This window comes from Cebidichthys violaceus, unplaced genomic scaffold (genome assembly GCF_023349555.1).
Source record: "Cebidichthys violaceus isolate CVI_PGR_0920_01 unplaced genomic scaffold, fCebVio1.0.p SCAF_17, whole genome shotgun sequence".
NCBI classification, from domain to species: domain Eukaryota; kingdom Metazoa; phylum Chordata; class Actinopteri; order Perciformes; family Stichaeidae; genus Cebidichthys; species Cebidichthys violaceus.
The window spans coordinates 6,939,565-6,953,346 of NW_027176340.1; the positions used below are offsets into that span (position 1 = coordinate 6,939,565).

Consider the following 13,782-nt stretch of genomic DNA (forward strand, 5'->3'; position numbering starts at 1 on the left):
AAGAAAAAAAAAAAAAGACATGAGGAGAAGAAAATGAGGGCTTTACTGAAACTAGAGAACACAATGAAGCAGAGCCAGTCAGTGAAGCGCTGGCGTTCAATACATGACCCTTTGTTGTTGTGTGACAGTTACACGGCCCAGAAACATGTTCAATTATGAAGCAAAATAAGCCACAATCCTGATAACTCCACGGCCCAATGCATTCTGCTCCGTCCACTGCCGACAGCAACCCCTAACACAGTATCACAAACAGTTACACTCCACACGTTGTTCATAGTTCCACTTTTGTATTTTGACTTTACTTTTAAACCAAGATTTTTTTTAAATCCCAAATGATGTGACATGACCAGGGTGAGTCAGTCCCGTCTGCCCAGGCTGAGGCGAGGGGGGGGGGGGGGGAACAGCAGTGCCAGTGTGTGCCAGGCAGGGCAGCTACACCCATAGGCCGAGAGTAGAGAAAAGGAGTTTTGTTGACCTGAAGGGAGCCTGACAACTGCCCTAATCACAAAGACAGGATAAAAAGACACAATAATATCAATACTAACAGCAGCAATAGGAAAACACATGTTCTACCATCCATGTATGTCAGGAGCTAGCTACCGCTAGCGTCCTAATCACAGAAGCATTCGATAGATCCTGCTCACATAATAGCACCTTTTATCTGTAGCTCTTAACCTCGTCAATGTCGCGGCCCTGCTCGGGGCATGAAGTACCGAATCCCACTTAAGTAATCAACTGCTTGGAAATGTCAAATCAATGGTGATCGTACAAGAGGAAAAAGCGAAAATGTGAAGAGCCAGTGGTGAAGAAACCTTGATTTAGATTTAAGTGAAGCAGCTTAATTTTGTCACCAGGAAAGACGCAGAGGTGGTAAAAATGGTTGCACTCATCTTCAGTATTATGAATAAAACATCCAGAAAGAGCCATGTGGCGTTATACAAGGTCAGCAGTTTAAACGCAGTAAATGCAGAATTTTTGCTTGATAAATTTAATTGAGATTTGAGTCTCAGATCTCAGAGCCCATCTGAGCTCAAAGCACAGCAAACAGTTTGAAAGCCACTGTGTTATAATATCAAACTTACTCACATCCTTTGGTCAGCGATCATATGTATGCATCCAGAGAGTGGTATAATCTAGAGCTGCAGCTAAGTATTGTTTTCATTACAGATTAATCTGCATTGTATGCTTGCAAAAGAATCAAGTAATTATTCAGTTTATAAAATATCTGAAAACAGGAAGCCAATATGACATATGATATATGTCTAAAACACAAAGATATGCAGTTTACTATCATAAACAATAATAATAAATAAATCAGAAAACATTCATTCAGGAAGCTGGAGCCAATTAATCTTTGTTATTTTTGCTCAAGTAATGACTTAAATGATGAATCAATTATCAAAATTGTTGTTAATACTTTTTTAGACTAACTGAATAATCAACTAATTGTTTCAGCTCAAGTTAAATCTTACATGCACAAAACAACACAAAAAGTTCTAAAATGTTTAACATCAAAAATGTAAATAAAAAAAAGAGATGATAGACTACGGTGGCCCTGATGGCTCAACACGATGCAACTTAAGAAAACGTACAAAAAGACCAAAATTTTTTTTTGAAAAAAATTAATTTTCAATGGAGTTAGTTAGTTAACAGAAGTCTCTAGGGAAAACTAAACGGCCGCCAAATTTTGTGTCTCCAGAAAACGATCTTGTTTTGTAACTGATTTCCGTTGTGTTCTGTTCGACCTGCAGTGTGTCTGAGGTTGTGCTGTCTGTGCATTTCTGTGGTTGTCTTTTCTCACCCTGCAGCATTTTTTTTTTAATGCTGCGCATGTGTCGTCTTAAGCCACCGTGCATTTGGCTCACAGAGACACTTTAATAAATAGAACCATCGGTTTTTTTATTTTTAGAGATCTATACACACCCTCTGTGTCCTAACACACTGCTCACTGTTGTGATTTGAGCTATGACACATGATGCAAGAGAGAGACAGGACAGCTTACACTACGGTTGTCAAAAGGTTGGAGGTCATATCAGCTTAGCGGAGCACGCAAGTAAACAACCTCCTGTTACGGATCACTAGTTATTGCTGTGCCACAACATCTCTTGCTTAAAATCCTTTATAAATCAGTGGATTTTAAAAAGACCTTGGGCACAACAGCGGTTGATCGCATCTCTGCGTGTCTAGATGGTTTAAAAATAGGTCACAAAACTGATCAAACAACTCTCAGAACATATTTAAAGCCTCATTATCAATAATCAGTACATAGAAAAGAAAAAAGAAGAAAAGGACAAGGAGACATACAAGTAGTTCACATTAGGTTCTGTATGCAAGGAGGCTCTGAATCACTCGTCAGATAACTTTATATCAGATCAAATGTTTTACAGAATCTGAAGGCATTTAAAAGAATCGGCTCATAACAAGCTTCAGGCGGCTTTTATTAGCTGCTAAATCTGGTGGAAGAGTGAAAACTGTTTGAAGTTTACCAATTCTCTTTTGTGTTGGTCCAACGTTATCGTTGCAATCCAACACAGAGAGCAGTAACACTGATATGGATGCAGACCAACCTACATTATTGATGAACTGCACCGTTTGATTTTAATATTATGACCTTTGCTCAGCTCATCTCCTTCGATAATGACAGCAGACGCTTGTTTATTTAAGGTGCTGCTTCGTGAATGGGGTGTATGTTCTTGTTACATTCATTTGTTTTTTGTCCAAAGAGACTTTTATTGAGTGCTTTCAACCATAACTTGTACATGCATTCCTCCCAATCAAACAAGAGAACCTTTTCATAAAGAAATGAAACATTCATGGGGCGTCGACATGTATAGTGGAGCCAGAACAGACACGAGTAGAGAAACTTAATTGACTACAATACATGATTTTTTTGTCTATTAAATGTTATAGCTACGTTTATTTAGTTTCCACACCCAGCTCTAATGAAACAAGCCGTTTGTAACATTACATAACAAGACAACCAGTCTACAGCCTGATTGCAGCTCTGTGAGGCTGTACAGTGTTGCTTTGAGCTAAATGCTAACATAAGCACGCTAACATTTTCACAATGACAATGCTAACATGTTGACTTCAAGCAGGTGTAATGTTTGCCATGTTCAACATCTTAGTTTAGCGTGTTAGCATGCTTACATTTGCTAATTAGCGCAAAACACAAATCGCAGCTGCGATTGATGAGTAGATGATAGTTTATTTATTTAAGTACTTTTATTGTACTTTTTACTCCACTAATTTTATAACTTCAGTTACTTCAGATGAATAAAACAAAATGTAATCAACACAGAGATTATGATGTAATATTATAGATTTAGATAGATTTATTGATGCCTGGAGGAATTCACAAAGTACAGTAAAAACTTTACTTGTTTCAACATGAAAACGATGAACACATTACTGCATCAATAATTATAATCCAATATTGTAATATACTGTACATTATTCTGAAACTTGTAGTACTTTTACTTTTGGTACTTTAAGTATTTTGATGCTAATACTTTTGCACTTTAAGGAAACGTATGAATGCATGTTTTGTACTTGTGAAAGACTATTTCTACACTGTGGTTTTGCTACTTTTACTACAAAATTGAAGTACTTCCATGATAGACTGTATAGTAGGTGTGACAGTATGTTTCTGAAGTCCAACCACCTTCAATCATTAAGAAAGAAAAGAGAGAGAGAGAGAGAGAGAGAGAGCAGACATCATCCCAAAGGTCAGTGTGTTATTGTGACAACCAGTTGCATCCGATGTGATGCATTTTTGTTTGCTGCACTCGTCGTCTTGTCACTCTGCTCTTGTGTGTCTTTTTAATGCCACTCTGTAGCTGCCATATGCCTGGGAGCAGCTAAGCCTATCTACGTAAGGCCTCTAAGGAGAAGGCCTTACCACTCTAATAAGACAGCAGAAGAAGACAAAAGCTCCTCTGAGACCTCATTTGCACACAAATAACTAGAAAGAGATGGGGTAAAAAAAAAAGAAGCAAAAAGATAAAACCATTTGTGAATTCTCCTTTCAAGAGGCGAAAATCGCTGCTGGAGATATTCATCTATCCTGAAATCTAGAGTTATTCCTCTTCTGTATTTATATGGTGATGACATAGAAGAAGAAAAAGGTGGTGAACCAACAGTAAGCCACAAGGCTAAAAATGGAAAATTGAAAGTGTGGCTTGTCAAACATCACGTAATAAGTCATGATTTCAGTGTGGAATAACTGGCAATTAGCGAGCTGGGTGTTGCCACGTGAGGTGGTGAACAAATAGAGTCCAGGGGTGGAAAACACACTGAGCTGTAAAATACAGGCCGAGTTCAGGGAGAGCTAAAATACATTATCACATCGTCACAACAGACTTCAAGTAAAATCTTGAAGATCTCAAACAAAAATGATTTTAGTACAGACTAGAGTTACAGGTCTGTGGAACACTCACTGTTTTTTTTCACAGATGCCTTTTTATTTTACACTTTTGACAATACATTTTAGATCATTTAGGTTGAACTCACAATAAAAACAAATAGTATGCTTCTATGAAATGTCAGCTAACAACAGCAGCAAAAGAAATGTCAAAAGGGAAAAGTAAAACAAGAGGAGTAGAAACAAAAATGTATGATTCAGCCCCTTCACAGGTGTCTGTTTATATCTTCTTTCTGTGGATACTTGATTTGCTTCATCCCTTGGATTGGTTGCTAATCATTTATGTATATTATAAAATGTTCCTGCTGTAACTTGTTAAATGAAACGCCTGAAGAAGGACGTTGCACCAAAACATCAAACACCAAAATTAAGTTTTGACCGTGTGCTGCAGTTTTGCTATTTTTTTTACAAGTATGAATACGACGCAATTAAGATAGAACATTAAATAACTATGAAAACTCAAAATGAAAAGAGTAGCACACGAGTTTACAAATAGATTGCCTTGAATAGCAACATTAAATAACAAGCAGTGTGAGGCTGTTGAGGCATCACTATCCTCAATCAGAACCGCTTCTCAGACGATCGATCCGGAGCAGCTCAGGGGTCGGTGTCTTGCTCAAGGACACTTTGAAAAGCAGTTAGGATTTCTGAACCATTGTTTTCATCCATGTTACTTTCACCCACTTACAGTCAAGTCAGATCAGGGTCACCAAATGTTTACATTAAATTCAGTGCTGCCTTAATCATTTATACTGAGCAGCTGGATACTAATTTGCTAATTGCCATGAAAGCACAACACAGTTTTTCCAGAGAGTCTTGACTCCTTCAAAGACATCTGAGTTGTTTGACAACTTCATCAGATAGCACACTTGTGTTAAGAGGAATTGGCAGTGTGTGTGTGTGTGTGTGTGTGTGTGTGTGTGTGTGTGTGTGTAATGACTGTCCTTTCTGACCCTGATGGCTGCTCCTCTACAGGATAGCTACTCTCTGGAGAAAAGAAAATCTATCAGTCTCAATAGTCAGAGAGCTGCACAGAGGGACACGGAGGTGCTCCACAATAACTCACAGCCATTAACCCTCATCACAGTGAGGGGGCAGAGGGTTCAGGACGGCGGCAGCCGGAGGGCAGAGAAATGGACACAGAGTCAGGATGCAACCCTTTCCATCCAATCCTCTCTCCTACCTACTGTTTCCTCCTTTGTTTTCTCCTCAGATCAAAGCTTCTTCAGAGCGTCTCCAGCTAGCAGCAGACTGCGCACATATACGGACACATTTCTCTATGAAACACACACACACACACAAACTGAAAAGTTGATCTAATATCCACACAAAGACTTTGTACGTTTTTTTTCTTTCTCCCTCTCACAACCACAACACATCTTCAGCCCGAGTACACACATTGTGTCCTCAGCTCCTTTGCTATATCTGCATCTCCTCACGGCCACAGCTTCCAGGGAAGAAGTTATAATGACAGAGACGTTGTAGTTCAGAGAGGAAACACAACACACATTAAAAAATACACACACAAACGAATACACACACTTACACACAAGCATATAAATATACAATATATATAATATCCACAAATCCCAGTTTTAATAACACTGTTGACGGTTCAGGATACAGTAGAGCATACAAAGAACAAAACAGTAAATACTCCACCCATAAAACATGCACGCCAATGAACACACACATTTCTCGGTGTTCCCTCGCACACATGGCCTCCGGTCAACACACAGATGCTCTGACTGCAACCACACAGAAGAGAGAGCAGTGAAATCTCACTCGATCCAACCAACCTGGGATTAAGCAGGAGTCAGTCCAGCCAATCCGACGTCTCATCTTATTATGTCTGACTCAGCCTCAGGTCAAAGTCAATCTCGGGCTCTCTCTGTGTTGTTGTTTTTACTTCTCCATATCAACCTTTCTCTTTCATGAAAAAGAGTTGATAGATGGCTCCTTTTATTTCTAAAAACACATCTGTGAGCTTCCACTGCTCACATCGGCTTTGCTAGTCGCTGTTCTTGCAAATTAGGGGTCTAAATAATATGTGTAATTTATGAAAATCAATCTTAACGTGAATGTCAGTGCTGATGTCCTGCATTTCCAAGATGCTAAAACTCATTTCCATCATGATCCACATTCAATTTCCCGTTCTGCTTTTGCATAACCGTCTTTGAGATGACTGCACAAGAGAACAAATGACACTGTCACATAGTGTTTTTGTAGAGGAAGCCCAGAGCCCGGGAGCAGTGTGCATTGAGCAGCATGCAGTCACGATGCTTGATCGAGCATTTGGGGACCAGAGGGAATGAGAGCGGAGATTATCGGGCTCCTGAGCTAGCCAGCTGCCACTGGAGCTGTGTGGGCAACACTACAACCTGTCCCTTGCTTTTTATCTCTCCGCCTCTTTCATGGTCACCCTCATTAAGCAGCACTGTCGGCAAATACTTCTTTGCCCGGGCACTGTCAGCGGTACAGAGAGCTGACAAGGCTTCTGTAAGCCAGTTATCGGCGATGCTGAATCCAAAGCAAAGGAAGCTGCTCTCAATGTGTCCAATGCTGCACACTGACCGGTATGTTTACTCGGATCTGTGAAAAGCACATCAAATGTGAACACAGTCGTGCTGAAAACTAGCGGCATCTATAAAGTTGTGTGAGTCATAATGGACTGAAATTATGTTTCGTACATATTGAAATATAATGATGTATGATATAAACTACAGCTACGTAAAAACTAGACAAGAGTCTAAAGTCATGCTAATGATAATGCTAACATGTAGCATGTTAACCATCTTCTTTGAGCATGTTAGCACACTTAAGATTCTGTAATTAGCACAACATTGTGAGTTTGAGGTCAAAAATCAAAGAAGAATCTAGAGAAATTGAATTGATGGTGCTAGAGGAAAACTCAGGACCACCAAAGTTATTACAATTCATTGTGAGAGTAAATAAACGTCAAAGTTCATGAGGATTCATCCAATAATTGTTGAAGTATTTCAGTCAAATATACAGCCTAATGGTGGTGCTAGATGAAAAGACCAACGCCATTTGGATTCATCCTCTGGGGAACACGAATGTCTGTACAAAATGTCATGGAAATGTGTATGTTGTATGTTGAGATATACGAGTCTGGACAAAATCAAGCATTCTGTTCGCGTGGCTGAAAATGTGAAATACTGTATCTGCTATAACTGCAGAGCAAGTTCACTTCACAATGTATAATTAATGCACATCTACAGCAACAGTCTAGTGTTATATCTATCTATTCATTATTTATTCAGCCTAATGTTTCGGTATGCAAAACACTGCCCTCACACTAAAATGCAATCTCTAATATCGTTTGGCCGAGGCTACAGACCACCAAACACCAGTCGAGGTACTCGCTTAAATCATGCACATTATTTTCATTTTAGAAGTCGCCAAATATGGACACTAAAGAGCAAAATGGCCTTCAAAATTTGTTCAAATAGCTTTTATGTAAAAAGAAAAAAGAAAAAAGAAAAAGAAAGTGCAGCCTGTTGATTCCTGTGTCAGTCCTCTCAAAACTGGAACAAATCTGACTTTAAATACATAAAATATATTTCTGATAATTCTTGGAAGTATTGTTGTACAGATTTCCTGAAACTGACAGTAATTACGTAGATGTTTTATGTTCCTGGCCGCCTCGTGTGGTTTCTCAAAGAATCACATGAACACAAACAGCCACAACATCCTGGTGCAAAGTCTAATTGGCTCAGCAGACTTTCTGGGAACGAAACTCGGCTCAGCAGCATACGACAAAAATCCCTTTTAATGCTATTCAAACCGTTTCCAAAATCTCTCACACACAACACGACATCTCTCTGTGTCTAATGAGGCAGCAGCAGAATTAGCAACATAGAACGAGCTTCTCCTTTTTACCCCAAAAAAAAGTGATATCCTTTTATCGCCTGCTGCCTTCATCAGATCTTTTTTTAGGTTACACGTGATAAAATCCAACAGGCCATCAAGACAACACAAATCCAAGACGTCCGCTCCAGCTGAAGCTTCTACAGGTTCACAGTCCATGTGGATATGTGTGCAGTGCACGTGTATGTTTATACAGTGCATGTGTATATGCAGTGCAGGGCAGCGTCTGCTCTGTGAGAATTATTGTACGTCAGCCTTGTGGCTTCTTCCATATCTGTAGCGACAGCTTGCACGAGCAACGTATGTACAGTAGCACAGCCATGGGCTGTATTGGTTATGATAAAAAAAAAAGAACTCAATCTAATTTAAAGTTAAAGCAAAGTTAAATTAGATGTCGTATCGAAAATACAAGGAGCCCGTTATCAGTCCTGCATCACTGGCTCAGTGTTAGCACTGCCACAGCATCGTGGGACTGTTGGTACTGGAGGAAAACAATTATTATCTCAAAATAGGGGGGGCACCATCCGTAGAAATTTTAATTAAAAAGACTGGCGTGAGTTTCATCTCAGTGTGACAACTCCATTATTTCACAATGAGAAAACAGTCTCCAAGCAGAACAAATTCAGCTCCGACGGAGTGACTTCCACTGGCAGTTTAAGTGGGCAGGCCCATCTAATCGTTTTCCTGACCTTGGCATTTTGATATCCAGCTGAAGTAGTGAGGTGAGGCTGAAATTAGAGTAATTATTCAAATGTGGCGTCACTGAGCTTTGTGCTGGGTCTGACTCCTGAGCTTATAAACAGAACCCCGGCACATACTTTCAGTGTGTTGCCTCGTTACAATGAGAATAAATCTACAGTGGGTCGGATTTTGTGTGTCCATTGGTCACATGTTAAGAGCACTTGTGTAATTTATTATTTTCACTACACTGAGCACATTTCCCCATCAATCTCTATTTTCTAATTTGCACACATCATAAATCGTCTTCGCTGTCCCTACCTTCATCTGGATCGTTCCTGGCCGAGGCCTCCAGCAGAGCCACGCTGGCGGCGAACGACACATGCCTCTTGGACTCTTGCAGGAGGTTGTTGGCGTTGCGTCCCTTCTTGTCGGCCTTCCGCTTCTTGTTTTGCATCTCCTTCTCATACACAGCCCATCTCTTCAGCTGCTGGGTGCGCCGCTTCTGGGCCGCCCGCAGCCTCTCCAGACTGGGCACTTTGTCCAGCTGCTGCAGCTCCTGGATGAGCTCCAGATGGTTGGCCATGGCGCCGGGGCGGAGGGGCGGCAGCAGAGGATGTTATGGTGGAGGGGTGACGTTTGGGGGAGAAAGTGTGATTCTAGCGAGGGCTGCACCTTCGGCCGTGGCCTCCTCCCAGCATCATCATCATCATCATCATCTCTAAGCAGCAGTAAACGTCCTGAGTGAGGAGAGAGAGAGAGAGAGAGATGAGAGAGGGAGACACTGTTCATAAAGATCACGGCCAGAAACTTTTACTACCTGGTACTGTAATAAATAAAATGTGGACGTAGTTTGATGCGGCTTACACTTCCAGTAAATCCTTTGAAAGATACACCGACATTCAACAGTGAGTATTGGTCTGATGCACCAGCGCAAAGTGCACAGAGATGCATTTTGGTGTCCTAGTTAAAGAGACGTAAGCACCACGCAACCAAGCGCTGAATAACGATTTGCTCGTCACATGTTTCCATTCTCTGTCAAGTGTAAACAAAATCAGATTCATGTTCTACCGACCACTCTTTGGTTCACATCAAGGTGAAACAAAAATGAAAGCAATGTCATTCTCATAATCGTTCCATTTCCTTCTATTCATTAGCATGACACACACCCCATGCAGATGATGCCTTTAAGGGTTCAGTAATGACAAAAGGAGGGAAATTTTTCCATTTATATCTAAATGACAGATATGAAATATGACTGAAATGATGAGCATGGGTTGCAGTCTCAATTTTCCATTTGCTTTGTGAGCCGTTGTCGACATCTGTACCATCCTCCATCAAGGTTAACCACTTCCTGGAAGCTACAAGTAGACGCCAGTCTGATGATTGATAAAAAGAAAAACTTCTAGGGCAGTGAGCTGAAGTGGGGATAGACTTGTTACACATAACTCGCCTAACATGAACACAAAGTCTCTTGTTTTCCTCTCTGACCACTGAAAGTTATGCTGCCAGTGAAACAACAAAAAACAGCTGACTGTATATTTTTATCTACCAAGAAAGCAGCACACTGTATGGATATATTTCTAAATGATCGTATAGATTTGGAAAAACTAACCTTTAACAACATAACGGGTCAAAAACAGAACCATGCACATTTAAAATAAACCTTAATATAGTTAAATAGAGTAAACAGACTAAATTTAGGTAGAAAATCTACAGGGATTCAGTCTATTCAGACCACTTCCTTTAAACAAATCTCTTAACAATCTATGGCCGTTATAAACCCTCTCCTGACAAAAGTCCAGCCCACACAAATACACACATACCAAAAACAAATGACACTTTATATGATTTACGAAGCTTTAGAAACAAAATATACATACGTGTTATTTATCAAACCTACTGTTTCACCGATGCTGATAAATATTTCCTCATGTCTGCGGCCGTTCACTCATGAAACCAGCAGCATCGCCTGATAAAATGCCCCACAATGCAATGTGCAACTACATCTAGTCAGCCTGCCACCAACCGTACACTACATTTCCTCTGCAGCTCTACACAACTGGTACCTAACTGTTAAAAACATGGACAGGAAACACGCAGTATAATCACTTCCTACAGCAGCATCATTTTCAGTCCTGTGTGTGTGTGTGTGTGTGTGTGTGTGTGTGTGTGTGTGTGTGTGTGTGTGTGTGTGTGTGTGTGTGTGTGTGTGTGTGTGTGTAAGTAAACAGAAGTTAAATGACTCAAAAAAGACATCCAAACCCAAATGAAAGTCGGAACTAAACCTTGGCCACTCTTGAACTTTTACATGCATTAAACTGCACAAAGTTACTCTCCTGACTTTCCTCTTTCACAGAATTTGACAAATGACAGGTGGAGATCGAGACTAAGAGAGCTTGTGTGAAAAGGGGAAATGTCTTTTACACAGCCAACTGGTTTACGGCAAATGATTCGATAAGACTGGGTCCCGATCCAAAGGTCGATCACAAGAGGACCAGCAGCGGGTTCTCAAATCATTCTGGGGAGATTTAAAACTAAAAGCTGTCAGCAATTCTTTCAAAGAAGACGTACGGCGGGTGCAGCAGTGTCGAGTGTTCAGTCTCTAGATTGATTTGTCTATTAAAATAAAAAATAAAAGGTTTTCTGGTGTGAAAAGCAAATACGGGCCAGAAGAAGCTGGAAAGAAGTCGGTTTAGTGTTGGTGGTAGAAAAAATACACATCAGTCTTCTTAGCCATTTAAGATCTTTCCGAAATCTGGTCAATATACAGATATTCATCCTTTTCTCTATTTTACAAAATGTCTATCATCAACATAGCTTACTCTACATTTGAGGTCAACAATCACAACATACATTTTTGTTATCTTTAATATTTTTTTTGTGTTAGAGATCATTGTGTTCATCAGAAGTGACAATCAGAACACCTCATCGTTGAAGTTACTTGGAATCTAGGTATTTGTTAACATGATTCAATAATAAAGGATTTTTTTCTCATTACAATGAGTGTATTCAAAGTGTGAATCACAGTGTATCAACACACTTTGGAAAAAAGAGAATTGCAGAAAGAAAAGATAATATCCAATTTATAAAAACCTAAAATACATTTAATACTTATTCACAGAAAGGCAGTAAATAAGGAACAACAACAATGCAGTTACACAACTACACCACAAAAAACATTCAACTATCAACAGAATCAGATCCTGGATTTTGAAGAGTGGTGTTACTTCAATGTAACGTTCAAAGTAAACAATACGTTTTAAAGAAGCAATACATGCATCAATATGGATGGTCATCAATCCCATGGTTATAATAACAATAATAACAATAATTCTTCTAAAATGTCATAAATATTGAGATAGTTTGTTCTGTCATCTGCTGCTGACACGATGTTCCTACTGATGGAGGCACATCTATTCAAGTGACATGAAGCAGACTCCTCTTAAGAGTGAGCCAGTGCTAAAACAGGAGGCGCACCACGCTGGGTAAAGAGGAGACGAGTAGAACAGAGATAAAAGGTCATGAGCAGCGCTACACACGGCTCACGTCTTTCCTTTTTAAACAAACTGCAACCCTAATTGTTTTGCTCATGTTATACTTCACTGTATACTTTGAAAAACATTCGCTTAGCCGTAAAGTTTTCATTGCCTTATTTTATATGTGACATTAAGGTTCACTCAGCTGAACTGCAGCCAAAGAAGTCAGCCGCCCTTCTCCGGTTTATAGGAGTCGAGTTCAGTGAAGGAGCTGATGAAATAATAAATGCTCCACACGATCGGACACACACACACACACACACACACACACACACACACACACACACACACGTTCACACACATGTTCACACAGCACGCTGGCTGCCGAGTTACAACACAAAAAACAAAGACGGTCATGGAAAAAAAAACACGGGTTTGATCGTCGTGAAAGGACACCGCAAACAAAGAGCGCGCTACATGTGTGTAGGTGTCCGTGTTGCAATGATGCACTCTGAGGTGTCTTTTAGACGTCGTGTCTTATTTTATATATTAAGATACATCAGAGTGTATTTTCACCTAATTACAAATATATGTGGCACAGCAGACCTTGAGAAAAAAGTCAGTAAATAAATAAGAGTGAAGTTAATTATTCATAACAGTATTAATCCAAATATGACCAAATATTTCCACTGGGATGATTGAAGTTTTAACATACATCACAAAAGGAGCCGCAGACTGTGAAGCTGATCCAACGAGCAACTGTGACCCTAAACCGCTGACATTTACAAAACGTTTCAACACAAAATGCTTTAATATGCAGAGTTTTACTCGTTAAAAGTTGCCGGACACAGCGCACCCCTCTGTCTCTCTCTGTCTGTCTGTCTGTCTGTCTCTCTCTGTATGTCTCTCTCTGTATGTCTCTCTCTCTGTCTGTCTCTCTCTCTGAGTATGTCTCTCTCTCTGTCTGTCTGTCTCTCTCTCTGAGTATGTCTCTCTCTCTGCATGTCTCTCTCTCTGTCTGTCTCTCTCTCTGAGTATGTCTCTCTCTTTGCCTGTCTCTCTCTCTGTCTGTCTCTCTCTCTGCATGTCTCTCTCTCTGCATGTCTCTCTCTCTGCCTGTCTCTCTCTCTGTATGTCTCTGAGATGTGAGTGCAGCGAGCAAAGTGAATTAACTTCAGACAGGATGTGTGACAAACAAGGAACGTCCAGTGTTTTCTTTGATGGTCAATGGCATTAGTGCCGGGAATATGAAACCCAGGAGCTACTGTTGATCCAATCAGGGGAATCAGAGCAGCGGTAATGATATTACTC

General features: G+C 40.2%; 1 protein-coding gene across 4 annotated transcripts in view; it reads right to left on the bottom strand.

The window, feature by feature from the left end:
* ppp1r16b (protein phosphatase 1, regulatory subunit 16B) overlaps positions 1-13,782 on the bottom strand; it is an 82,005-nt gene that overhangs the window by 45,774 nt on the left and 22,449 nt on the right. For 2 of the 4 annotated variants that reach the window (XM_068712397.1, XM_068712394.1), the window contains exon 2: positions 9,314-9,732. In XM_068712397.1, the coding sequence (XP_068568498.1) occupies positions 9,314-9,578 (265 nt within the window). In that variant the 5' untranslated portion in view covers positions 9,579-9,732. Of the gene's footprint in view, positions 1-9,313; positions 9,733-10,875; positions 11,027-13,782 lie in introns of those variants that run through there. The other 2 variants (XM_068712396.1, XM_068712395.1) reach the window with 2 other exon arrangements.